Source organism: Spermophilus citellus (assembly GCF_964194105.1).
Source record: "Spermophilus citellus genome assembly, chromosome: 9".
In the NCBI taxonomy this organism is placed as follows: Eukaryota; Metazoa; Chordata; class Mammalia; order Rodentia; family Sciuridae; genus Spermophilus; species Spermophilus citellus.
Window position 1 is genome coordinate 2,704,187 of NC_138191.1, and position 27,396 is coordinate 2,731,582.

The window sequence follows — 27,396 nt, forward strand, 5'->3', positions numbered from 1 at the left end:
TCTTGTTTCCTACAAGCCTCAGCTTCCTAGACGTCACCTCCTCTCATCTTCCAGCTCAGGGAAGAGGAAAAGCTGGGTGAGGCTGGAGGTAGGAAATAAAGACATAGATTAATAAATGAGGGTACAGAGGCAAGTGTGGTGGATCACGCTATAATCCCAGCAACAAGGGAGACTTAAGTAGAAAAATGGCAAGTTTGAGGCCAGCCTGGCCAACATAGGCCCTAACCAATAGATAGAGACCCTGTCTCAAGTCTCAAGATTGAAAACATTTTAAAAGGGCTGGAGATGTGGATTAGTGATAAAGCACCCCTGGGTTCAATACTTGTTTTTTTTTTTTTTTGTTTGTTTGTTTGTTTTTTAAAGGAACATCGGATCATGAGGGGAACCTTTTCTTGGCAGTACTCTGCATACCCTGGGTCTGGAAAGTGGCAGTTATTAAGGGAAGTTGGAACCTCGCTGTACATTCTGAAGGACCCTCTGAACTCTAGTTACACAGCCGCCACAGGCTGAGACTTCAGGCAAGTCTGAAAGCCAAACAGCAGTTGGAACAAGGAGGGAGGCTAGGAGCAGAGAGCCAAGGTTACAACAGTCCACGAAAGGAATGAATTTCTTGTGAAGCTGTATAGTTTTTTTTTTTGTTTGTTTGTTTGTTTTTGGCGGGGGCGGGTATGGGGATTAAACTCAGGGGCACTAGACCACTGAGCCACATCCCTATTTATTTAGAGACAGGGTCTCACTGAGTTGCTTAGCGCCTGGGCTTTGCTGAGGCTGGCTTTGAACTCCGGATCCTCCTGCCTCAGCCTCCTGAACCGCTGGGATTACAGGCATGCGCCACCGCGCGGGGTGAGGCTGTAGAGTTTTAAAGGAAGCAGGAGTTGGCAAGACTGTAGGTATTAAGTAAAGAAGAGGTGTCAAAGATTATCCTAATGCTTTTCTAGCATGGACAACCACAAAATCGGCGGCAACGGGTCAATTTGGTGAAAGGGAAAATTTGAGAAAGGAAGACGGAGAGCCGTTTTCCATGTTATAATTTAAAACGTCAGCCAGATGCTTGGTGTAATATATGGAAAGATGCTATACTTAGCCACCTCTGGAAGAGTGAGTTCAGATGCTAAAAGATGAGTGACTATGACGCATACACATTTGTGTGTCAAATCACTTGAGAAAATTCTCCTTCCCTCAATTGTTGGGGTCATCTCGGAGTTTCTGGACTACGTTTCCCAGGACGCCTTGCGCCGCGCCCCTCCCCTTCCGGAGGGACGTCCCTTGAGTCTCTGGGCGCTGGTTGGGGGGGGGAGGCGGGGCGGTGTCGGCCTCCGGGATCGCCGGGTTACGCACTTCCTCTCGGGGTCGGAGGCCGAGTCTCTGTTTGGCGGGTTCGAGTCCCGCCTACTGACTCTGGCCTCTGGCCTTTGAGTCCTGGGTGGGGTACACACGCTGGGTAACCGCTCCTCCGCGAGGGGCGGTGGCGCACCTTGGACTTCACCATGGAGGACTACCTGCAGGGTTGTCGAGCTGCTCTGCAGGTAACGGATCCCTGTCTGGCTGAGGAACGAGGATGGGGTCCGGGAAGCGTGGACGGGTAGGGTGTGGAGAGCGCAGACGGGCCGTGTGCGGGGGTCTCCGAGTGGCGAGAGGGACCGGGGTCTGGCTAGGCTTGGAGCGTGGGGAGCAAACACCAGCTCATGCAGGAGGCCGCTCCCGGGCCCCGATTCGGGGTCCCCGTCCTTCGCGGCCCGCCGGGAGCGCGGAGCCGAGTCCTGGTCCGGCTCTGGTCGGACTCCCGGGCCTGCTGCCGCCGGGCCCTGCGCCACCCGCCCGCCCGAGACGAGTGCCAGGGCCTCTCGCCGCTCCGCCTCGCGGGCTGCGGACGCCGGTGCCGGCGGCGTCGGGTGTTGGCTTCCCCCGGTGTAAGCCCGACGTGGGACCCGGCGCGTCGGCTCGGCCGCCCTCTGCCGCGGCGTCTGGCTTAACGTGCGCGAGTCTCGGGAGGCTTGAAGGCGTGGGCCCCAGCACGACTGCGGGACTCCGGGTGGGTGCCCCCGGCCGGTGGGCCCTCCCAGCCCTGTTGACTGCCATGCCGCATCAGGCTCTTGTTCCCAGCAGCAGCAAAAAGCTAGCCAGACAGAAACGACCGGCGGCCACCGGGGCCGCCTGGAGAAACACACACGAGGCTGAGCACGTCTCCCTTGAAGATATCTTTTTTTTTTTTTTTTTTTGGTTGAGGGGTAACCAGGGACTGAACTCGGGGGCACTCGACCACTGAGCCACACCCGAGCCCTATTTTGTATTTTATTTAGAGACAGGGTCTCACTGAGTTGCTTAGTGCCTCGCTGAGGCTGGCTTTGAACTTCGATCCTCCTGCCTCAGCCTCCGAGCCGCTGGGATTACAGGCGTGTGCCACCACACCTGGCCAAGGTATCTTAAACTCTACGAATTCCCCTGGGCAGTACATTCTGATCTTTAACATACCTAAAAGTCACCCAATTCCTCATGTGGGTTAAATGAATGTTCTCTTATCCTGAATTTTTCCTTGTGAAAAACATATTTGGGAAAAAGTGTTTAAATGCATAAGGCAATTTGGAACCAATTCTTACTGGAAGACTAATGCAGAGTTTTTGTGCCACCATTGTAAGTGGATGGTTTTTTTCCTCCAGTAACTCAAATGACTGCTCTCTGCCAATGTTTGATGAACAGCCTTTGAACCTAAAAACATGTTTTTGCAGGCATCTGCTTTCCCGCATCTCCCTTCCCCAGGCCCCTCCCCGTAGCCGTATATCTCTACAGCATTATAAAGCTGGGAAAAAACTTGTCCCTCCCCAATATTCCTGGTATCCTGGCTTTTTTTCTCTGCATTCATCTCCCAAAGATCAAGATCTAGAGCTTTCCAAACTGTGAGCTGTTAAAGGTGAGATTGTATCTTAGAACTGTCAGCGGCGCCAAGCTTGGACAGGTCTTAGAGAAAGGAGAAAATAAGAACAACAGAGAGTAAACTGCTTACACGACCTACTGGCAGATGCCTGAGGTTTACATTGCTTTTGATTATATGGTACTAAGTACAAAAAGAATATGAAATGAAGAAGATGAAGATCCCTTTTCTTCTTTTCTTCCCATCTATTTCCTGGGGCCACCCAGGAATATATATTTCTTATATAAAGAAAGGCATATTTAGACAGGCACACTGTTAAGTTTGAATGTTTCTGTTAAGTGATAGTTTAAATATCACTTCTCAGGAAATTGTGAATGCTTGGCTTTTGCACAGGATAGAGATAGTTGATAATCCAGCCAAGTCTCCTGTTGATCCATTTTTTAATTTTACTTATCTAATTACTTTTGGTACTAGGGATTCTACATCCCTAGCCCTTTTTAATTTTTGAGACAGGATCTCGCTAAGTTGTGTAGAGCCTCCCTAAGTTGCTGAGGCTGGTCTCAAACTTGTGGTCCTCCTGCCTCAGCCTCCAGAGCCACTGGGATTACATGTATGCACCACTGCACTGATACCATATTTTTAGCTTGATAACAAAAATTTTCTGTAGGTTCTACCACAGTGACAATAGGATGTACTGAGAAATCCTGTTTAACTAAATGTCCTATTCAGATGACATCTTTCACTTCTAGGAGAGAGAAATCTTTCTTCAGGGTGGGACTGCAGTCACATTCAGGTGACTAATCTAGGAAAAAAAGCTCCAGAAGTTTTTGATAAGGAATTGTGTATACTTCTCAGGTATGAGGCAGGAATCAGGAGTGGCTGGCTGGCTGTCTTTAGAAATTTGTAGTCCTGGCTTCGGTTGTGGCTCAGTGGTAGAGTGCTTGCCTAGCATGTGTGAGGCACTGGGTTTGATCCTCAGCACCACATAAAAATAAGTTAATAAAATAAAGTTATAGGGCTGGGGTTGTGGCTCAGTGGTAGAGTGCTAGCCTAGCACGTGCGAGGCCCTGAGTTCGATCCTCAGCACCACATATAATAAATAAAATAAAAGTATTGTGTCCAACTACAACTAAAAAATAAATATTTAAAAAAAAATAAAGTTATAGAAAAAAAAGGAAAAAAAAGCTCTTTCTGGGGCTGAGGTTGTGGCTCAGTGGTAGAGCGCTCACCTAGCAGGTGTGGGGCGCTGGGTTCCATACTCAGCATCACATAAAAATGAATAAATGAAGTAAAGGTATTGTGTCCAACTACAACAAATACAACAAAATATTTTTTAAAAAAGCTCTTAAACAAAAGAAGAAAAGAAATTTGTAGTCCTGGGGCTGGGGATATAGCTCAGTTGGTAGAGTGCTTGCCTCGCATGCAGAAGGCCCTGGGTTCAATTTCCAGCACCAGAAAAAAAAAAAAGAAATTTGTAATCCTGATATCAGTATCAGTCCCATTTTGCTCTGCTGGGAGGGTTTGTCTCTGGTTCTGTTTTGTTTTTTTGTTTGTGTGTTTTCCTCCCTCATTAACTTTTTTAGAGTACTTATCAGATCATATTCAGCTTCAGAAGAGAAGTGGTTTACTTTGCCAGCCCTAAATCCCCTTTCTACTCCCTTTGAGGCCACACATACACACACACACACACACAAAAAAACAACAACAAAAAACCAGGATGAGTCATTTAAACTTAATGAGTCTTTTTTATTTTATTTTTAAGGAAAAAAAAAGTTTATACTGTGTTCTCAGATTGTATTTCTTCCATTTGTAGCTTGAGTTTTTTTCATACTGTTAAATATAAACTATAAACTATAGTTTTCTTGAATTCTCCATGTGATGGTCAGAAAACTAAGGCTGTTTGGCCTGTGCTTTGAGCTGATGGAGGATGGGCCTGAAGTTTCATAGATTTTTCCTAAATGAAGAGGAGAGCTGGGTGTGGTGGTGCATGCCTATAATCCCTGTGTCTCTGGAGGCTGAGGCAGGAGCATTGAGAGTTCAAAGCCAGCCTTCAGCAATTTAGTGAGGTCCTAAGTAACTCAGCAAGACCCTGTCTGCTGGTCACATGAGGTGGTGGCCTACCACACCTGTCTCTAAATAAAATAGAAAAAAGGGCTGGAGGTGTGGCTCAGTGGTTGAGTGCCCTTGAGTTTAATCCCTGGTACACAAAAGAAAAAAGAAGAATAGAATGATCACTATAAGTTGGACTGCCATCTACCTATTTTGGCCAGATAGTCTTAATTTTTCCAAGCTAAGAGAAAACTCATTGAGAGTACCTGCTTTCTTTTTTTTCTTTTTCTTTTTTTTTTTTTTAAGAGAGAGTGAGAGAGAGAGCGAGAGAGAATTTTTAATATTTATTTTTTACTTCTCGGCGGACACAACATCTTTGTTTGTATGTGGTGCTGAGGATGGAACCCGGGCCTCACGCATGCCAGGCGAGCGCGCTACCGCTTGAGCCACATCCCCAGCCCTCTTTTTCTTTTTTTTTTTTTTAAGATACTAGGGATTGAACCCAGGGCACTTTACTATTGAGCTATGTAATCCCAGTCCTTTTAATTTTTAAATATTTGTTTCTTAGTTGTAGTTGAAGACAGTACCTTTATTTTATTTATCTTTATGTGGTGCTGAGGATTGAACTCAGGTCCTCGCATGTGCTAGGCGAGTGTTCTACCACTGAGTCACAATCCCAGCTCCCCCTTTTAATTTTTTATTTTGAGACAGTCAGAATTGCTGAGGGTCTTTCTAAATTGCTGAGGCTGGCCTGGAACTTGCAATACTCCTGCCTCAGCCTTCCAAGTCAGGATTATAGGCATGTACCACTGTTCCTGGCACTCCTTTTTGTTCTGAGAATTGTCCCTCATGTGAATAACAAAGTATATAGTCTCCTAGCTCTTAAACTATGTTAAGGATTAGGGGGGATACACAGCCACCCAAAAGTGAACCAGATAGGATTTTGGACATCTGTTATCCCAGCAACTCTGATGGCTGAGGCTGGAGAATTACAAGTTCAAAGTCAACCTGGTCAATTTATAGAGACTCAGTCTCAAGAAATAAAAAGAGCTGGGATGTGGTTCTGTAGTTGAGCCCTGCTGTGTTAAGTCCTCAGTACAGGGATGGGAGAAGTGGACAGTAAGCCCTTTACCATAGAAGTTATGTTCCATCTAAGAACCACAGTGCTGGAAACTGGAGTGTTTGAGAGAGAGGATTGCTTTGGTCTGAATGGTAAGGAAGGCTTCCCAGAGAAAGGGGGCATGTAAGTAGAACTGGCATGGACAGGGAGGAGTAAAGAAAGAAGAAATGGAACCGAGTATGTCTTTAGTATTTACAGAGTAGGCACTTCATGAACTTGGTTACCACGTTATCCTCACTTTTACATAGGAAAATGAGGCTTAGAGAAGCCAGAGTCCCACTAGAAACAGTAGAAACAGCTGGGATTCAACCAGAGTTTATGATCTTTTCAAGTGGCAGTTCTTCTTTTAGAGAACAAATAGTGCAAAGAAAGGGCAGAGTGGGGAATGTGCACATCATGGTTTGGGGGTGGTGAATAGTCCAGCTGGACTTGGGTAATGGTGGGTGATGATGGAGAAAAGAATTCTACCACCTCCCTTGCTCACTCCAGTTCCAAGATGTGCCACAAGTTCCTGAGTATCCATTTGTATTCATTTCTTTTGGTTGCTGTCTGGGCTGGACTGAGCTCAAAGGGTTACTTATTCACCTTGCTCTGGAGATCATTTCTTCACTTAAGAACTGTGAAGTTGTATTTGGTTCCTGCTTTCTGCTTTTCTTTGTCTTGATTTCATGCCAGGGATCTGACTGATCCTGATTCAGTTGCCACTTACAGGGAAGCTGCACTATTGTAAAAGAGTTTGGAAAGGTTCTTTGAGGACCACCTTGTACCCAGCAATGTTTTATGTAGTTTATGTAGTTCCCCTTCTAGAAAACATAGGAGCCCTTTTACTGCTTCAGTGAGCAAGTTATCTCTGTAGTCACTTGATCCCAAGTGTTTTGCTGTCACTTTGGTCCAGAGTCATCTGGGAAGTTCATGGTTTGTAGGAAACAAAGGAATCTACTCTAGTATAAGGAGTAGGAATTGTAAGTCAAAGGAGTCATAGGACTGGGGTCTTGGGGTACAGAATTCTCTTATTGCTTTGGCGAAGGATTTAATGTTAAAAGACTCACTCCTTCATAGTGTTATCAATATGAATGGGCCTTGGCAATACACACACACACATTTTGGTACTGGGGATTTATCTCCACCCTTTTTTTTATATTTATTTTTTAGTTTTAGGTGGACACAATATCTTTATTTTATTTTTATGTGGTGCTGAGAATTGAACCCCGTGCTTCACGCATGCTAGGCAAGCATGCTACCACTTGAGCCACATCCCCAGCCCTCCACCCTTTTTTTGAGACAGGGTCTCCTGAGTTGCTTAGGACCTTGCTAAGTTGCTGAGGCTGGCCTTGAACTAGTGATCCTCATACCTAAGCTTCCTAAGTTGCTGCTGGGGATTATCAACATGCACTATCATGCCACAGGTGTTTTTTTTTTGTGTACTGGGAATTGAACCCAGGGATACTTAACCATTGAACCACATCCCATCCCCAGCCCTTTTTAAAAATTTTATTTAGAGACAGGGTCTTTGAGTTTCTTAGGACTTCACTAAGTTACTGAGGCTAGCTTTGGACTCACAATCCTCCCACCTCAGCCTCTCAGGTTGCTGGGTTTACAGGCATGCACCACCACACTTTTTTTTTTGAGACAAAATAATTGTACATATTTTTTGGGTAGAGTATGATATTGTAATACATGTACATAATCCATTATTTCTCTCTCGGATATTTATCATCTCTTTTTTTGCTGCTAGGGATTGAACCTACAGTCTTGCACATAACCGTGCGAGCACTCTACAACTGTGCTACGTGCTACCCTCTATCCTTTTTTTTTTCTTTTTTGTGGTGCTGGGGATCAAACCTAGGTCCTTTTATATGCCGTCATTTCTTTATGTTGGAAATATTCAAAATGCTCACTACTGGCTATTTTGAAATATTTAAATAATTTTTATCAAAATAGTTATCCTACTGTGCTACAGAACTTTAGAGGTTACTCCTCCTGTGTATCTGACTGTATCCCTTTACCTGTTAACCATCCTCTCTCCCCATCTCAGGATCTGAGATCTACTCTCTTTCTTTGAGGTCAACTTTTTTGCTTCCATATATAGGTGAGAATATGTGGTATTTGTCTTGCTGTGCTTGACATAGTTCATGTAATATAATATCTTCCAGTTCTGTCCATGTTGCTGCAAATGGACAATTTCATTCTTTTTTACCACTTTTTTTTTTTTTTTTTTTTTTTTTTGTGGTGCTGGGGACTAAACCCAGGGCCTCATGCATGCTAGGCAAGCACTGTATTAGGGAGCCACATCCCCAGCCCCACTTACCCAACCTTCCTTCCTCTTCCTTTTTTTGCTCCCTCTTTTCCTTCCCTCCTACTACTTAGCTACATCCCTAGCCCCACATTTCATTCCCTCTCTCCTTTCTTCTTCTTTTTTTTTTCACAGTACTTTTTTTTATCCATTCATCTGTGAATGTATACTTAGGTCGATTCCATATCTCGGCTACTATTGTGAATAGTGTTGCAATAAACATGCAATTAACAGATGTCTCTGATATACTGATTTGAGTTGTGGGATTACTGGATCATTGGTAGTTCAATCTCTGAGTTTTTGAGGAACCTCCATATGGCTTTCGATGATGACTGTACTGATTTACATTCCCCACCAGCATCCTGACCAGCATGTTAATTATTTGCCTTTTTGATAATATCCCTTCTATCTGGGAAGAGGTAAATCTTACTGGTTTTGATTTATATCAAATCAAAATAATGATTAGTGATGAGAGGCTTCCATAATCTTGAAGTAGGCCAGTCCGAAATAACAGTAATACCAAAATTAAGAAATCCTGCTATAACTAGTATGTCTTATTTTGTCTCTCTCATCTCATCCTCTCAGAAGCAGAGTGAGATAGAAGTTCAAAAATAAACTGGTAAGAGAATTATTGTGCCCTAAACTAAGTCATAAGCTTTATGTTTTTATTTCACCCAACATAATGGTCATTCTTAGAATAAAACAATAATATTTTTTGTGTTTGTGGTACTGAGATTGAACCAGGGTCTGGTGTATACTAGGCAAGAACTGTACTGCTGAGCTACATTTCCATCTCTTTTCATTTATTTATTTATTTATTTTTTATTTTGAGAAAGCATCTCTCTAAGTTGCTCATTCTGGCCTCAAACTTATAATCTTCCTGCCTGAGCCCTCCAAATAACACATTACAGGCTTATACCACCATGCCTGGCTAAAATAATAACTCTTTAAGTATGTGCCTCATTGGGTTGTTTTGAGAACTAAATGGTTAGTTAATGCATGTAAATATGTTAGAATAATGCTTGACACACTCAATAAACATTTAATAAAAGCAAAGCCAAAAAAAAGAACCCTGTCTTTGCTATTATAGGCACTGTAGTCTAAGTGTGTTGTATTTAAAACTGATTACTAAACAGATGGAGAAGAACAAGTTTAATAATAGTAGCTATCCTTTGCTCCTAGCAGTTCTTATCAGCAGCTGGACTTTTCAATGCTTTAAAAATAAAAGTTCCAGCAGTAGCAGCTGTTCTTGCTTTAATCTGAATCTGCATTTTGGGTTGTGAGAGATGTCAGTTATATATAGTTATCATTGGGACTTCTCAGGGCAGGCATAGTTTATCTGGACAACTGGATAATGGACTTGATCTTATTTTTACCTTATTTTCAAAGCCTCTTCACCTATTCTCTTGATTTAGAAGTATAAGGGTCATTTTCTCTATTTTAAAACTGGAGGCAGAGAGTGGCAAACTCTCTCTATATTATCTACCCTAATGTTATACTTTTGAAGCATAAGAAATCAGAATTATTCACTGTTCTTCTGTAAGTTAACATTCAAGAAAACAGTTTACTAGTCAGGAAGGAGCACTTTTGCACCCACTGGATGTGTGTGGAATGCTTAAAGCTTAGATAAACAGAACTTCTGCTCATCTCTTCATCCATAAAGTGAGGACCCAGGAGATTTTGTGTCTCACCCTCCTCTGTGAAGGTCAGTAAATGGACGTGTATAGGTAAATGGAGAAAGATGGAGATGCTTTTGTCAGTTTCCACCTCTCTTTCCTCTCCAGGAGTCCAGACATCTACATGTTGTACTGGGAAATGAAGCCTGTGACTTGGACTCCATGGTGTCTGCTCTTGCTCTAGCTTTTTATCTGACAAAGGTGAGTACCTAGGAACAGAGCCCCTTAGAATGAAAAAATTTAAATTCAAGACCAGCTCCGCTATTTACCAGCATTTCGTCTTATGTAAGTTAAATCCCTTAACTTTGCTGAGTCTCATGTCACCATACTTTTCAGTGTTATTGTGAGGGGAAGAAAATGGGTAAATAAATTATTTTTTTTTAACTGGGGATTGAACCCACAGGCACTTTTTAACCACTGAGCAACCCCAGTCCTTTTCATATTTTATTTAGAGACAGGGTCTTGCTAAGTTGCTTAGGGCCTCACTAAGTTGCTGAGGTTGGCTTTGAACTCGTGATCCTCCTGTCAGCTTCCTGATTACAGGCATTTGCCAGTGTGCCTGGCTGGTGAATAAGTTTTGAGGGATATGTAAACCATAAAGCAATATTCAAATTATTATTGAGTTCCTTAGGGGTGTCAGTCATCCAGTGTGTATTCTTCTTGCCCAGCTAACTTTTTTTTTTTTTTTTTTCAGGGTGGGTACTGGGAATTGAACTCAGGGGCACTCAACCACTGAGTCACATCCCCAGCCCTATTTTGTATTTTATTTAGAGACAGGGTCTCACTGAGTTGCTTAGCTCCTTGCTTTAGCTGAGGCTGGCTTTGAACTCGCAATTCTCTTGTCTCAGCCTCCCGAGCCACTGGGATTACAGGTGTGCACCACCGCACCCAGCCCAGGAAAACTCTTAAGGATTGAAAAAAAATGTTTTTTTTTTTCTCTGTGGCATTGCATCTAGAACTAGCTCTTTACTATGAGTTGCCTTATTGGCTTTCATGTTATAACCAAGAAGGAGGGAGGGCAAGAGCCATCTTTTGGGAATGGTGGTACAAACTAGTGATAGAGCACATGCTAACATGTGCAGGGCCTTAATTCAATCCTTACCACCTAAAAACTAAAAAAGCATCCTTTTATTTTTATGGAGTAGGTAATTGTAACTTTGAGAAAGGTAGTAGCTTATTCAAGATCATGTCTCCTTTGGTTCCAATTGTCTTGTTACTTTTGTTCCCTTTGTGTTGGGGATTGAACCCAGGGCCTCATGCATGCTAAGTACATGCTGTACTACTGCACTACAACCTCAGCCCAATCTTTGTACTTTTTCCTATCCCAAAACTTGTGATACCTTCTTTTCACTTTTCTATTCAGACGAATGAAGCTGAGGAAGTCTTTATACCAGTTTTAAATATAAAACGTTCTGAGCTACCTCTACGAGGTGACAATGTCTTCTTCCTTCAGAAGATTCAAATTCCCGAAACTATCTTGATTTTTCGGGACGAGATTGATCTCCATGCATTGCACCAGGCTGGCCAACTTACCCTCATCCTTGTTGACCATCATGTCTTACCCAAGTAAGTAGGTGGAAATTAAATTCATACTTATGTACCACATTGGACTCTGATGAATGAGATATAAATAAAGGAAGAGTCTTTGCTTTTAGTGATCTTAAAGATTAATTATAACTGATTGGTCATTTTTTTTTTTTAAGAGAGAGTGAGTGAGAGAGAGAATTTTTTTTTTTTTTTAATATTTATTTTTTAGTTTTCGGCGTACACAACATCTTTGTATGTGGTGCTGAGGATCGAACCCGGGCTGCACGCATGCCAGGTGAGCGCGCTACCGCTTGAGCCACATCCCCAGCCCTGATTGGTCATATTTGATACAGAAATTCAACAGGAAATAATGTCAGTTCTCCAGTTATATGTTTGTTTATAGCATAAAGACATATAACAGAGCTGGGGCTATAACTCTGGCAGAATATTTGCCTGGCACAGGTAAGGCAGTGAGTTGGATCCTTAGCACTGCATAAAAATAAACAAATAAAATATGGGGCTGGGGATGTGGTTCAAGCAGTAGCGTGCTCACCTGGCATGCGTGGGGTGCTGGGTTCGATCCTCAGCACCACATAGAAATAAAATAAAGATGTTGTGTCCACTGAAAACTAAAAAATAAATATTAAATTCTATCTCTCTTAAAATAAATAAATAAATAAATAAAATAAAGGTGTGCTATGCTATTCATCTACAACTACCAGGGGGAAAAATTATTTATTTATTTATTTATTTATTTTTAAGTAAAATAGCTATTTATTCAGCCTCGTCATGCCAAAATGTTCTGTGCATATGCCACTATAATTAGCATACCCCCTGTAACAGGCAAAACTGTACATCAAATTATATTTCATATTACTTGATTATATAAAAATGTAAAGTGAAAGTGATTTATCAATTCCTTTTAACATTCCTAATAATTCAGCAGAAGATATGAGGCACAAAATCTTAGTAAAATATGACACAGAAAGAGCAGTGATAAAACTCTCACTTAAATTTAACTCATTATAATTTGTTATTAACATACAAAGACAACAAGCTTTTAAAACATTATATTTACTAAGATTCTGGCAACAGCTTTTTGTAACAAGATACAGCATACCAGGCCTGCCATTCAACTTGTTTATATAAGTCTCAGCTTCAATATGAAGCTGTTAAAAAAAAAAATCAAAACCCTGCTTTTTACATGCTAAATATCTTGGCAAGTATGCCACTAAACATAGTAATGAACTTAAGACAGCAAGAGTAAGGAGTTAACAAAAGCTAAACATTGCAGCCTAAACAAAATTCATACAAAAAATAAAGTAACTATTGCTGGTTACATAAAATTTTCCTGACCAGTTAAAACTTAACTGCATAAAACATGCATTTTAGAATCTTCAGCTATCAAGTCCAAAAAGTACCAGTGTCTATTTGAAACGTTTTATCTCCAAAGCCAAAGTATAGTCAAACTTAATTCAAATGACGTAACACATTCTAAAGCTAAAAAACATTCAGTTTTTATTATCATGGAAAAAGAAACAAAGCAGAGAAATAGGAACATTTTGAGCTCAAACTAAAGAATAACTCAAAGGTCATTTAAATCTGCCTTTGGTATCATCATTGCAAGATTTTGTGGCAGATTTATTATAATATAGGCCTTTAAAAAATTGTTGGAACTATGTTTTTAATTTTTAAAAAGTTAGTAAGTGACCGTAATTCCTACATAAATTCATGGTAACTTCAGAATAACATGGTAAAGTCTATAAATGTCTCATTTGAGTGTATTTGAAAAATGTGTACTTCTATAATAATTCCAACCCCTAATTTAAGATTGGAAAAAAATTGCCAAAAACATAACATGGGTATGAGATTTGCCTAAGTCTGTCTGACTCCTGCTAATCTTAAAATGTATTTTGGGCTGGGCACAGTGGCACACTCTTGTAATTCCAACAGCTCGGGAGCCTGAGACAGAAGGCTCACGAGTTCAAAGCCATCCTCAGCAATTGCCGCAGTCTGGCTGGGCACAATTCAGGAGCCACTTGTCAAAAGAAACTAACTTTATTTTTAGAACTACAAACGCCAAACAAAACCGCTCCTCAGGAAAAACCCCTCAGAGCCCAACTGCCACCACCGGCTTCCCACAAGCCTCTCACCCCCACACAACCCTCACCACCTCCCACAATCCTCCTGGTCTTGAGGCCCGATTGGCTGGGTTGTGTGGGCGGAGCCAAAGAAGTCCCCCAATGAGCAGCTCCGTGGAGGAGCCATTCAGCTAGATGTTGCTGGGGCCGCTGTGAGCCAATCATCAGCTGGCAGTCTGAAGGGCAGGGAAACAGCCCAATGAACATCACCGCAGAGGAGCCAATCAGCTAGATGTTGCTGGGGCTGCTGTGAGCCAATCATCAGCCGGCAGTCTGAAGGGCAGGGAAACAGCCCAATGAACATCACCGCAGAGGAGCCAATCAGCTAGATGTTGCTGGGGCCGCTGTGAGCCAATCATCAGCTGGCAGCTGGTTGCTGGCAGCTGGAAGTTTGTTGGGGCCCCTTTGGCTGTGGCTCTCAACAAGCAATGGTGAAGCTCTAAGCAACTCAGTGAGACTCTGTCTCTAAATACAAAAATGGGGCTGGGGATGTGGCTCAGTGGTTGAGTGCCCCTGAGTTCAATCCCTGGTACCTGGCGGGGGGGGGGGGGGGGATGTATTTTGGGTTTTTTGTGGTGCTGGGGATGGAACCCAGGGTCTCACATGTACTAGGCAAGTGCTCCACCACTGAATCACGTTCTCTGGCCTTTAAAATGTATGATTTTTTTCCTTGAGCATCCTGTAGTTGTAGCAGAAAATGACAAAGCCTGATAGCATGGATGAGCTATGCATTCATGCATTAATAAACTCTTAGTTAGAGGATGAAAGTAAGACAGGGTTCCCTTCTCATGAAGCTTACAGTCAGGAAGAGGAAATTGGGTAAATAGATCATTATAATGGGTGTTGGAAACAAGTGATTTTCATTCTAGGGACAGTAGGTACATGAAGGATGGAATTATTCATTATACTAGAAGGGAATTGAGGGCATCAGGAAAGGTTTTGTAGCAGAATTGACCCCTGATCTCAGGTGTTTGCTCCCTGAATAAGGAGGGAAGGCGTTAGGAAGTGTTCCAGGCAGAAGAAGTAATTAATAGGAGCAAAGCCAGGCAGGTACGAAGTAGCATGGTGAGTTAGGGAAAATGAAATTTATTTTGCACAGCCAGAGCATAAAATAGGAGGGAAAAGGAGAATGTGGGAAAAGATAAGACTAAAGAGGTAGGCAGGGGGAATTAGACTGATTTAGGCAGTGGGAAACTATATATATAGTTATATATATATAGTTATATATATATATATATATACTCTAGGTCCTGGCAATCAAATTTGCTTTTTTACTTTAAATTCAGGTAGCTTTGTGAAGAATAGCTTACGAGGGCCTTTAGCTGGTGTTTGGTTAAGAGGCTGTTGAAGTAGTCCAGATGAAAGCTGTGGAGGGCCTAGAACAAGACAATATCTGAGGGCTGGAAAGGAAGGCATGAAGAGAAGCCCTAGGACCTGGTCACCTGTGTGGAACTTGAGTATTGAGGGAATTGAGAAACAGGCAAGATTTTAATGTTGAGTATCAAATGTCAGTTGGATCCAGGCATGGTGGCACATGCCTGTAATCCCAGCAATTTAGGAGCCTGAGATAGGAGGATTGCAGGTTTGAGGCCAGCCTCAGGAACTTAGCAAGACTCTGTCTCAAAATAAAAAAATAAAAAAGACTGGGGGTACAGCTCAGTGGTTAAGCCCTTAGGTTTAATCTCCATTATACCCTCCCCCCAAAAAAGAAAAAATGTACAACAAATATGTGGGCAAGCTATTTGCAGCAGATACTTCACATAATTCACTTACATGCTATTTAAATATCCCTTCAGATATGACATTAAAGAAAAGAATGGAGAGAAATGAGGCAGAATAGGAGTGACTACAGGTCTACTTGTTAGCCTAAGATATCTGCACTTTCCTTTGGTGTGAGGGTTTTGAAGATAGATAACCTATCTTTCTTTTTTTTCTTTTTTCTTTTTTTTTTATTGGTTGTTCACAACATTACAAAGCTCTTGACATATCATATTTCATACATTAGATTGAAGTGGGTTATGAACCCCCCAATTTTACCCCAAATGCAGATTGCAGAATCACGTCGGTTACACATCCACAATTTGATAACCTATCTTTCTTTCTCTTTTCCCATACCCTCCCCCTTCTACAGAAGTGATGCAGCTCTAGAAGAGGCCATAGTAGAGGTGCTTGACCATCGACCCATGGAGCAGAAACACTGCCCTCTTTGCCATGTCTCTGTTGAGCTTGTGGGGTCCTGTGCTACCCTGGTGGCTGAGAGAATCCTGCAGGGGGCACCAGAGATCTTAGACAGGCAAACTGCAGCCCTTCTGCATGGTAAGGGTGGTTTGGTGCTGAGACCTGACTAGTTTCTCTATTCCCAACCCAAAGAAGGGAGAGTGGGAAAATCTGGACTCTTCCAGTCTAACCATATATGCTCTCAAAACCATTCAGTTCATACCAGAGGATGGAATTATTTTAGGGAACAATTAGGCATTTAAAGGCCTGTGAGATGTTTTGTTGGAGAAAGTAGAAAGGAATCACAGGGCAGCAAACCTTGACGCTTCCTATTTGTGGTATTTAATGGAAGGAGTACTAGCCAAATAAGCAGAAAATGGATTCTTATACCAGTTCCACTAGAAAATAGGCATGTGTCCTGGAGCAAATCTCATAACCTTTTTTATTTTCATTTTCTCTATTTATTAAAAAAAAAAAAAGAGAGGGCCTAGGGTTGTAGCTCAGTGGTGGAGTACTTGCCTTGTACTTGGGTTCAATCCATAGCACCACATTAAAAATAATTAATAAAATAAAGGTATTATGTCCATCTTCAACTAAAAAAAAAAGAGTTAGACTACACTCTCATTTCAGCTTCAAAATTCTTTGATGAGATTCGGCTACCGAAGAGATGTCCAAGGGCTGGGTATGTGTGGTACACACTATAATCCCAGCAGCTCAGGAGGCCGAGGCAGGAAGATCACAGTTTGAAACCAGTCCCAGTGGGCTAGGGATGTGGCTCAAGTGGTAGCGCGCTCGCCTGGCATGCGTGCGGCCCGGGTTCGATCCTCAGCACCACATACAAACAAAGATGTTGTGTCCACCAAAAGCTAAAAAAAAAAAAAAAAACAGTCCCAGCAATATGGCAAGGCCCTAAGCAACTTAGTGAGACCCTGTCTCAAAATAAAAAATAGATGGGATTCAGTGGTAGAGTGCTTGTCTAGCACGTGTAGGGCACTGGGTTCGATCCTTAGCATCACATAAAAATAAAGGGGGCTGGAGTTGTAGCTTAGTGGTAGAGCACTTGCCTCGTGCATGTGAAGCACTGGGTTCAATTCTCAGCACCACATATAAATAAATAAAATAAAGGTCCATCAACAACTAAAAAATATTTTAAAAAAATAAGGGCTGGGGATGTGGCTCAAACGGTAGCGCGCTCGCCCGGCATGCGTGTGGCCCGGTTTGATCCTCAGCACCACATACAAACAAGGATGTTGTGTCTGCCGAGAACTAAAAAATAAATATTAAAAATTCTCTCTCTCTCTCTTTTAAAAAAAATAATAAAAAAATAAAATAAAGGTATTGTGTCCAACTACAACTAAAACAAAAATCTTAAAAAAAAAATAGAAAAAAAGGGTGGGTGAGTGGGGATGTGATTCAGTGGTTAAGTGCCCCTGGATTCATTTTCTAGTACCCCCCAAACCAAAAAGAAAAAGATGTCCTCTCTGTAACAAGGTTGCAGCATCTCCAAGGATTGAGATATTCAGGCTTCCTTTCCACTTTTTCTCTATTTCCCTGCCTGGAATCCGGAAATCTTACAACATAGTCCCAGTTTCTTGTTTTATTTTCAGTGAGTTTGCTCTGCAAGTCTCCTCTGTATTGTGCCCATTTGGTTTGAAGGTTATATGTGTTCTGGTGGTTGTGAATGGAGGTCACATGACTTAAGTTCTGCCATCCCCCTTCTCAATAGGAACCATCATCTTGGACTGTGTCAACATGGACATTAAAATTGGAAAGGCAACCCCAAAGGACAGTGAATATGTGGAGAAACTGGAGGCCCTCTTCCCAGATCTGCCTAAGAGAAATGACATTTTTGATTCCCTACAAAAGGCAAAGTTTGATGTATCAGGTATGAAGTGTCAAGCTGAATTCTCTACCTCCTACATGAGAAAGCAAGTGGGCAAGCTTTTTTCATTGTATTCGTGAATGCAATCAAAACAATTCCAGAGCATGCATAAGAATTTACACTTTATACCAGAGAGAAATGAGGCATCATATTAATATGATCATGAACTGATCAATCACTTATTGGAATGTTTTATCCTGGATCTTAGGAAGAATGAGGAGGAATAGTCTACTGAGGGAAAGTAAATTATCAGAGCAAAAGCTATATAATTGGATAGAGAGGCAGAAGAAACATTTAGAATGAATATACAAAGGACAAAGGAAGAGAACTAAAAAAAACCTCTATCATCTTCTACTCAACTACTACCTGATGTAAAAAAGGAGAACAAAAGATGTAAGGAAAGAATGAAAAGTACTACATGTTTGTTTTAAACACTGTCTGCCTTGTACTTTTTCCTTTATTTTTATGTGGTGCTCAGGATCAAATCCAGTGCCTCACTCATGCTAAGCAAGTACTCTCTCACTTAGCCACAACCCCAGCCCCCTACAAATACTTTTATTTATCCATTTGTTTATTTATTTAGAGTGATCTTATTTATTTGAGTCAGGGTGTCTGTGTATTCCAGACAAAAATCTTGTGCCTCACTTTCCAAATAGCTGAGATGATAGGCATGTACCACAACACCAAACTCCACATGTACTTTTAGAAAGTTAAAACAGTACAAAAAAGGGGAAAATCCGCGGTGGGGGGGGGGGGGTAAATTTTCATTGATCTCCTCTGTTCATTGCCCCTAAGAGAGGGTATGTTTTTTTTTTTTCTTTCTCGTCCTCATCTTCCTGGTGTTAGGACCTTGGGTTCCCTGTTTGACTCATAGTCTTACATCCACTTTTTAGGGCTGACCACTGAACAGATACTGAGAAAGGACCAGAAGACCATCCATAGGCAAGGTACCAAAGTGGCCATTAGTGCAGTATACATGGATCTGGAGGTAAGACCAAGTTGCAGATGTTGATGGGAAGGGAAAACTTTAAATTATATATGTAACTTTGCTCCCTCATTTATTTTTTTAATTGGTGCATTATGATTATACACTATAGTGGGATTCATGCGACATTTATACCCACATAGAACATATTTAGATCAGTTTCATTCCTCATTACCTCTCCTTTCCTTCCCCTTCTTCCCCTGTTTCTCTTCTGCTCCTCATTACTGGTTCACCTCTGTATTGTCTATATCTCTGTGCCCGTCTACTCAATTCTATTATTTCTGTGACCCTCATAATTCATCACCTCTCACTGTACTCTGTAATAGCCCATATACTAGCTTCTCTGCCTCCACTTTTGCATCCTTAAAAACCATTTTTCCCATAGCAACGAGAATGAGAGTGATTTTTTTTTTTTTTAATTTATATTTTTTATGTGGTGCTGAGAATTGAGCCCAGGGCCTCGAATGTGCTAGGTGAGCACTCCACTGCTGAGCCACAACCCCAGCGTCAGATCTTTTTAATACATAAATTAAGTTGGGCTTGGTGGCACATCCTTTAATTTCAGCTGTTCAGGTAACTGAAGCATGAGGAAGATCACAAGGTCCAGGCCAACCTGGGCATCTCAGTGACAGCCTATCTCAAAATAATAAATAGAAGAGCTAGGGATATAGCTCAGTGGTGTAGTACTTGCCTAGGACCTATAAGGCCCTGGTTTCATGGAGCTGAGGGTCCAACCCACAGCCTCGCATATGCTAGGTGAGTGCTCTACCACTGAGCCACAACCCCAGACCCCTTCATTGTACTTCAAATAAAATCTGCCAGCCTTCCTTTGACTTACAAGGCCCTATTTGTCTGCCACAATGGTTTTCTTTCTCTTTTCTTTCCCCAGACTGTTAAGTTTATTCTCAACTCTGGCTCTTTGAACTTGGTTTTCTCTTTGCTGCTGCTTATCATTCATACCTCAGCTCACATGTGTCCTGTTTTGAGAGGTTTTCCCTGACCACCCAAACTGAAATAATATCCCCAGGCTCAAAAAATCTCCAATTGGGCATTGGTGGCACACACTTGTAGTTCCTGACCCTTGGAAGGCTGATGTGGGAGGATTACTTGACCCAAGAGATCAAGGCCTGCCTGGGCAACATAGTGAGACCCTATCTCAAACAAACCCCAAAATGGGCTGGGGTTGCAGCTCAGCATTAGCGCACTTGTCTGGCATGTGTGAGGCACTGGGTTCGATTCTCACCACTACATATAAATAAATAAAATATCTATTGACAAGTGAAAAAAAATGTTAAAAAAAAGGAGAAAAACCCAAAAATAACAATAAAAAAAATCTGTAACAGTTAATTTGTGTGGAGGCAGGTACTGGGATTGAATATAAAGCCTTGCTTATGCTAAGCAAGCATTCCTCCACTAAGATATGTCCTTAGTTCATTTTGTTTTGTTTTGAGATCACGTCTCAAACAGTTAATTTTGTTGAATGAGTGGCAGAATGTAACTTTAATAATGGTGGGTGGTTTTCTTTTGTTTGTTTTATGGTACTAGAGTTGGAACCCAGGGACACTCTACCACTGGAACTTCATCCCCAGCTCTTTTTTTAAAATATATTTTAGTTGTAGTTAGACACAATAACTTTATTGTATTTATTTATTTTTATGTGGTGCTGAGGATCTAACCCAGTGCCTCAAACGTGCCAGGTGAGTACTCTACCACTGAACCACAACCCCAGCCCTTCCCAGCTCTTTTTAAAAATTTTTGTTTGGGGGCTGGGGTTGTAGCTCAGTGGTAGAACACTTGCCTGGCATGTGTGAGGCGTTGGGTTCAAACCTCAGCACCACATAATAATAAATAAATAAAAATAAAGGTATTGTGTTCATTTACAACTAAAAATATTAAAATTTTAAAAAATATTTTGTTTTAGCTGTAGTTGGATACAATAACTTTTATTTTATTTATTTATTTTTATATGGTGCTGAGGATCAAACCCACAGCCTTGCATGCTCTAGGCGAGTGCTCTACCACTGAGCCACAACCCCAGACCCTTTCATTATTCCATGACTCTGAACTGGAAGGCTCTCCTTAGTTCTTGCCTTTACACAGTGGCTTTTTGACTCTTTCTAGAACTTCCCTTTTCTGCTTTTTACTAAACTGTATATCTGTGAATATTCTTAAAATTTTTTTTAGTTGTAAATGAACACAATACCTTTATTAAAAATATAAAAATTTTTAAAAATTATTTTATTTATTTGGTACTGGGATTTGAAGCTAAGGCTTGCAGTATCACTGAGCTACATCCCCAGTCCGTTTTATTTTAAAATTTTGAGACAGGGTCTTACTCAGTTGCTGAGGCTGGCCTTGAACTCGAGAGATCCTCCTGCCTCAGCCTCTTGAGCCACTGGGATAGCAGGCTTGTGCCATTGCACCTGGCTTCTTGTTTTAATTTTCCAAAAACAAATATGTTTGGCAATGTTGTCTCCTTGATCATATAGGTAATAGAGATTATTTTCAAACTAATTCTGTCTTAAACCAAAGCCTTTATTACCCATTCTTTCTCTCTGCCTCCCAGCATGTGTATATACTGAATAGTAGGTACCTTTTTAATGGAGCACAAGTCATGAGTTAACAGGCAAAGAAATCCTTCATAAGGATTTTTCATTGATGTTGACAAGAAGGGTCAAGCTGTAGCTCTCATCCCTCTCCGTTTTTTCTCTTTCAGGCCTTTCTGCAGAGGCCCAACCTGCTTGCAGATCTCAGTGCTTTCTGCCAGGCTCACAGCTATGATGCCCTGGTCGCCATGACTATCTTTTTCAACGCTCATAATGAGCCAGTGCGACAGTTGGCTATTTTCTGCCCCCATGTGGCCCTTCAAATGATGGTGAGTCCCTGCCCTAACTTGAGGTCCTCCCAGCACTTGCCCATATGTTCTCCACGTTCCATGGCTCTGCACTGGAAGGCTGTCCTTAGTTCTTGCCTTTTCACAGTGACTCTTTGACTCTTTCTAGAACTTCCTTTCTCTGCTTTTTACTAAACTCTATATTTGTGAATATTCTTGTTGCGAAAGGGGGCTCCAAAGAGAATTAGAGACACAGTTCCTGTTTAGAAGGATCTTGAAATGTGATTAGAAGGAAATGTTATAAATCTGGAGTTAGAACTTGATTCTTGGTTTAATCATTAATTCTTCACCTCTAGAAAATCAGTTCTTTTCTGCTCTGTTGCTTTAACAGAAACACAATGTGGGAAGAGGTGGTATGTAGCTCAGTGGTAGAGTACTGGCCTTGCTTGTGTGAGGCACTGGGTTCCATCCCCAGCAGTGGTGGGTGGGGTGGGGCGAGGAGGACAAAAGAAAGAAACACCAGAGAGAAACCTTGTCTACTGCTTACCATGCAGGGATTAATCTGTGTTATGTTCAGTCTGGTGAAGTGATCAAGGACCAGGTTTATTCTCTTTCCTATCTTCCATTTGGCTACCTTTTCCAATTCCTCCCCTTTCTATTCCTGTTGGTTACTGATTAGCTTAGAGGAAAATTTTAAAGGCTGTCTAGGGACATGTTACCTGGACTATGCGAGGATCTCTAAAGATATATATGTTCTATAGCTCTGAACTGGAAGACTCTCTAGATAATCCTTTGTTACAAAACGTATAACTGGGGGCTGGGGTTGTGGCTCAGTGGTAGAGCGCTCGCCTAGCACATGCGAGGCCCTGGGTTCGATCCTCAGCACCACATAAAAATAAATAAATAAAGCAAAGGTATTGTGTTCATGTACAACTTTAAAAAAAAAAAGGTATATCTGGGAATTGAGCACAGTGGTAGACACCTGTAATCCCAGCAACTTGGGAGGCTGAGGCAGGAGGATCTTTTTTTTTTTTTTTTTTTTAGTTTTTAGATGGACACAATATCTTTTTTTTTAATATTTAGTTTTTAGTTTTCGGTGGACCCAACATCTTTATTTTATTTTTATGTGGTGCTGAGGATCGAACCCAGCGCCCCGTACATGTTAGGCAAGTGTGCTACCACTTGAGCCACATCCCTAGCCCCTCTTTTTATTTTTATGTAGTACTGAGGATGGAACCCAGTGCCTCACCCATGCCAGGCGAGCGCGCTACCACTTGAACCACATCCTGAGCCCCATGATCGCGAATTTGAGTCTAGCCTCAGCAGTTCAGTGGGGTCTATCTCAAAATAAATAAATAAAGGGCTATGATATGTCTGTCAGTGGTAAAGTACTCTTGGGTTAAATCTCCAGTCATTCATTCATTCCTCACAGCCTCCCTCCTTCCCTCTCTCTCCTTTTTGATACCAGGGATTGAACCCAGGGGCACTTTACAACTGAGCCACATCCCTAGCCCTTTTTTTTTTTTTTTTTTTAAATAGTTTCACAATAACTGAACAACAATTTAACTTCAACAATTGAACAACAATTTAACTTCTTCCCTCCCTTACTTTTTTTTTTTTAAGAGAGAGGAGAGAGGAGAGAGAGAGAGAGAGAGAGAGAATATATTTATTTCTTAGTTTTCAGCGGACACAACATCTTTGTTTGTATGTGGTGCTGAGGATCGAACCCGGGCCGCACGTATGCCAGGCGAGCGCGCTACCACTTGAGCCACATCCCCAGCCCCCCTAGCCCTTTTTGTTTTTTATTTCGAGACAGGGTCTCACTGGTTGCTTAAGGGCCTCACTAAATTGCTAAATCTGGCTTCAAACTTGTGATCCTCCTGCATCAGCCTCCAAGATTGCTGGGATTACAGGCCTGTATCACCATACCCAGCTCTGTTTTTCTATCTTACATCCTGGGACTTACACATGCTAGATAAGTGCTCTGCCACTGAGCTATATTCCCAGCCTTTAATTTTATCTTGTTTTGTGACAGGGTCTTACTAAGTTGTTGAGGCTGGCTTTGAACTTGGGATCCTCCTGCCTCAGCCTCCTAAGTAGCTGGGATTACAGGTGTGTACATCACACCCTACAAGAACTAGTTTTTGTTTGTTTGTTTTTGTTTTTGATCAAGTAGATGTGCTTTTCTGTCCAAAGTTTATCACTTATTGGCCCTTTGAGTTAAGGCAAGTCAATTGACTTCTGAGTCTGTAAATAGCATAACAGCACCTACTGGTTAGTTTGATATGGCCATTAACATAATATCATACATAAAATACATTGCTTGGCTTGGAGTAAGTGCTCACAACTTGGTGGCTTTTACCAATGATGTCATGAGGGAAAATGTGCTTTGGTTATAAGAAATACACTTCTACCTTCTGAAATCTAGTCCCCTCTCTGCCATTCTTTGTTCTTTTTAGTTGTCAATGGATCTTTATTATTTTTATTTTTATTTATTTATTTATTTGTGGTGCTGGGGTTGAAGCCATGCAGATGTTTGATGACTTTTCCCATTGCCCAGGATGCCTCTGTGTTGAGAAACAGTCCCCTTTTCATAATCTGCCCTGTAACTGCCTTTCTTCCTCCTATGTTAGGGTTAGTATATTGATTTGAACACTGGCTTTGGTGATAAACCTGATTCAATTGTAATTTTTGCTTCATACAAACCATGATCTTAGGCAGGTTGCCTAATCTTCCTAAGTCTCAATTTCTCTACCCCTAAGTGAGGGTAATTGTAATACCAATCTTGTTTTGTGTGTGTGTGTGTTGCAGGGCCTTGTACATACTAAGCAAGTGCTATACTACTGAATCATATCCCCAGCCCCAGAAATACAGATCTTATGAGGTAGTTGTATTAAATGAGATAATTCTAAGTGGCCATACTCTGTGCTCTGTCTGTTTTCCACCCTTGTTTTGTTCTACTCAGTCATTCCCCAGATCTCTGAATAGGGGCTAATCCCATTTAGCTAAGGACAGAGTTCAAGTGTGTTGGCAACAACTACAGTAAAAACAGGGATTCTGGATTCTGGTTCAGAACCTACCAGCATTCACATGATTTTGCTTTGGTTTCCTCATTAATGAGGAGCGAAATGATATATGTGATCTAAAATGTTCTGTTTCTAAAATACTGTGTAGGGCTGGGAATGTGGCTCAAGCAGTAGCGTGCCTGCCTGGCATGCATAGGGTGCTGGGTTCGATCCTCAGTACCACATAAAAATAAAATAAAGATATTGTGTCCACTGAAAACTAAAAAATAAATATTTAAAATAAATAAATAAATAAAATACTGTGTATGTTAGAAATATTTTTTATTGCAAGCAGTAAAATTGAAGTCTAAATGATGTAATTAATTTTTTTCTCTGTTGCAAGCATCTCACTTAGAAGCTTCAGCCCTTTGCTATACCACATTATATATTGTTTCCCATTCTTGTCTCTTCTGTAGATCTGTGAAGTCCTGGAACGCTCTCATTCCCCACCTCTGAAGCTGACCCCTGTCCCAAACACCCACCCTAACCTCCAAGCCTATCTTCAAGGCAATACCCAGGTCTCTCGAAAGACACTTCTGCCTCTGCTCCAGGAAGCCCTGTCAACATATTTTGACTCCACAAAGATACCTTCAGGGCAGCCTGAGACAGTGGGTGTGTCCAGGGAACAGGTGGACAAGGATTTGGACAGGGCAGGCCACGCTCTGATTTCTGGACTAAGTCAAGATGAGGAGGATCCTCCACTGCCCCCCACACCCATGAACAGCTTGGTGGATGAGTGCCCTCTGGATCAGGGGCTGCCTAAGCTCTCGGCTGAGGCAGTCTTTGAGAAGTGCAGTCAGATCTCACTGTCCCAGTCTACCACTGCCTCCCTGTCAAATAAGTAACTCTTGGGAAAGGAAGAGATAATGGGAGAGGTTGCTTGACCCACCTCAAATGCATGTTTTGAGATGTTTGGAGATTTCAGCAGTCATGTGTTCATTGCTCTAGGATCTGGTGTACTGCTCTCATAATGGGAGGAGAAAGAAGGGAAAAAAAGTAGCTGATTCACTAATGGCTTTCTGCCTTTCCCTCAGTCTCTATCCAACAAGCTGTATTATTTAATTTTATTATTTAAATCTGCACTGGCTTTCCTCTTCATTTGTCAGGGCATAATGTGATATACCCACTGTCTTAGCAGAGAGGGATAAGAAGAATATAGACCCTAAAATAACCCTCAGTAAGGATCTTGAACAGAACCAATATCTGTCATGGAACCAAATGTTCATTCTCTGCATGAATTCACTTATTCATTCAGTGTTTATTGAAGACCTGTTTTAAGCTAGATAGAAAAGAGTGTGCTTAGGAAATTTATTTCAGTTTTTAGCCTTCAGCAGATTTCAACTCTGTGACTCTTCTTTCTGCCCACCCATTAGGTGATGGTGTGTGTTTCAGAGATGACTAAATTTCTATTTTGAGCTTATTGTGACTGTTTTAGGTCTTAATTTGGGAACAAGTTGGAGGCCATTATCATCTGTCCTGATTAGGTGGCCTGGCTCTTTTTCTTTAGATCCTTCTGTTCCAGAGCCACAGGAATCTTGAAAACTCACTGAAGACACCTACTTTTTTTTTTTAGCATTCAGGAGGCACCGAGGAAGGTCCTAAGACCTCATAGACACTTTCCCTAAAGATGGCAGAAGTGGAATGAGAACTCTGGGTCTCTCCTTTGCTTTAGTGGGTCTATGAATTTCTTGTCCATCTTGTTCTCTTTTTGTTCATGTTAAAAGAAAGCATGGAGTTCTGATACTGCCATAAATTGTGAATCTTGGCAAGACACTGTACTTCTAGGTCTCATTTTCCCCATCTGTAAAACAGGGTTTAGACTAGATGTTCCCTGGTCTTCTGTAATGTGCTGCTTGCTACCATCCTTTCTCTCTCCTCTTCTCTGTATTTTTCTTTTGTTTTCCCTGGGAATGCTCAGGGTCACTGGATTGTATTTATGTGTGATTGTACCAAGGGAGTTAGCCTCATGTAGCATGTACAGGGATGTAATTCATACATATCATAGTGACCCAGCAAAAAGTTCCTGCCCACTGACTTGTTCTGCATGTGTAGAGTCTCCTTTTTATCTTCAGATCAACCCACTCCTCCTTTTGCCTACCCCATGTAAGTTGCCAGCATTTTCACCAAACAGTGGGGTACATGATGGTTTTGGCATGACCTCTTCTAGTGTGACAGGGCACTCTGAGTTCAGTTTAAGGATATGAAGCCTATAGCCATTTGGAAGGTAAAAATAGTGGTGTGATCACTGAACCAAAGGAATTTATGTTTTGTAATTTAGGTACTTTATTTTGCATTTTGTTAAATATTAAAGACTTTTTTCCTCTTTGGGGTCTTATTGTCTCTTTTTACAACTATAACAAGGCTTTCCCCTTCAAATTTAATAATTGTTTTAGCTTCCTACAGATTCATCTCCTTTCTTCCTACTGTACTTGTTGTCTCCTCTTTTTTTTTTTTTTTTAATTGTACTGGGGATTGAACCCAGGGCATTCCCCACTCAGCCCTTTTGAAATTTTTTTATTTATTTTATTTATTTATTTTTTTTTAAGAGAGAGTGAGAGAGGAGAGAGAGAGAGAATTTTTTTTTTAATATTTATTTTTTAGTTCTCGGCGGACACAACATCTTTGTTGGTATGTGGTGCTGAGGATCGAACCCGGGCCGCACGCATGCCAGGCGAGCGCGCTACCGCTTGAGCCACATCCCCAGCCCGAAATTTTTTTATTTTGAGACAGGGTCTCACT

General features: G+C 41.6%; 1 protein-coding gene across 6 annotated transcripts; it reads left to right on the forward strand.

The window, feature by feature from the left end:
- The first annotated feature begins 23 nt into the window (after window positions 1-23).
- On the forward strand, window positions 24-27,036 carry PRUNE1 (prune exopolyphosphatase 1). 6 transcript variants are annotated; one of them, XM_081307028.1, is made up of 9 exons: window positions 29-1,526; window positions 8,920-8,950; window positions 10,116-10,208; window positions 11,371-11,573; window positions 15,807-15,991; window positions 17,619-17,777; window positions 18,668-18,762; window positions 21,476-21,634; window positions 25,074-27,022. In XM_081307028.1, the coding sequence occupies exons 3-9, from the start codon at window positions 10,170-10,172 to the stop codon at window positions 25,500-25,502; spliced, it is 1,269 nt and encodes a 422-aa protein (XP_081163154.1). In that variant the 5' UTR covers window positions 29-1,526; window positions 8,920-8,950; window positions 10,116-10,169; the 3' UTR covers window positions 25,503-27,022. The 6 variants fall into 6 exon arrangements, with proteins under 6 accessions (XP_081163156.1, XP_081163154.1, XP_081163152.1 ...); XM_081307026.1 differs by having other exon boundaries at window positions 30-1,526; window positions 8,917-8,950; XM_081307027.1 differs by lacking the exon at window positions 29-1,526 and adding an exon at window positions 2,337-2,418 and having other exon boundaries at window positions 8,917-8,950.
- The last annotated feature ends 360 nt before the right edge of the window (window positions 27,037-27,396 follow it).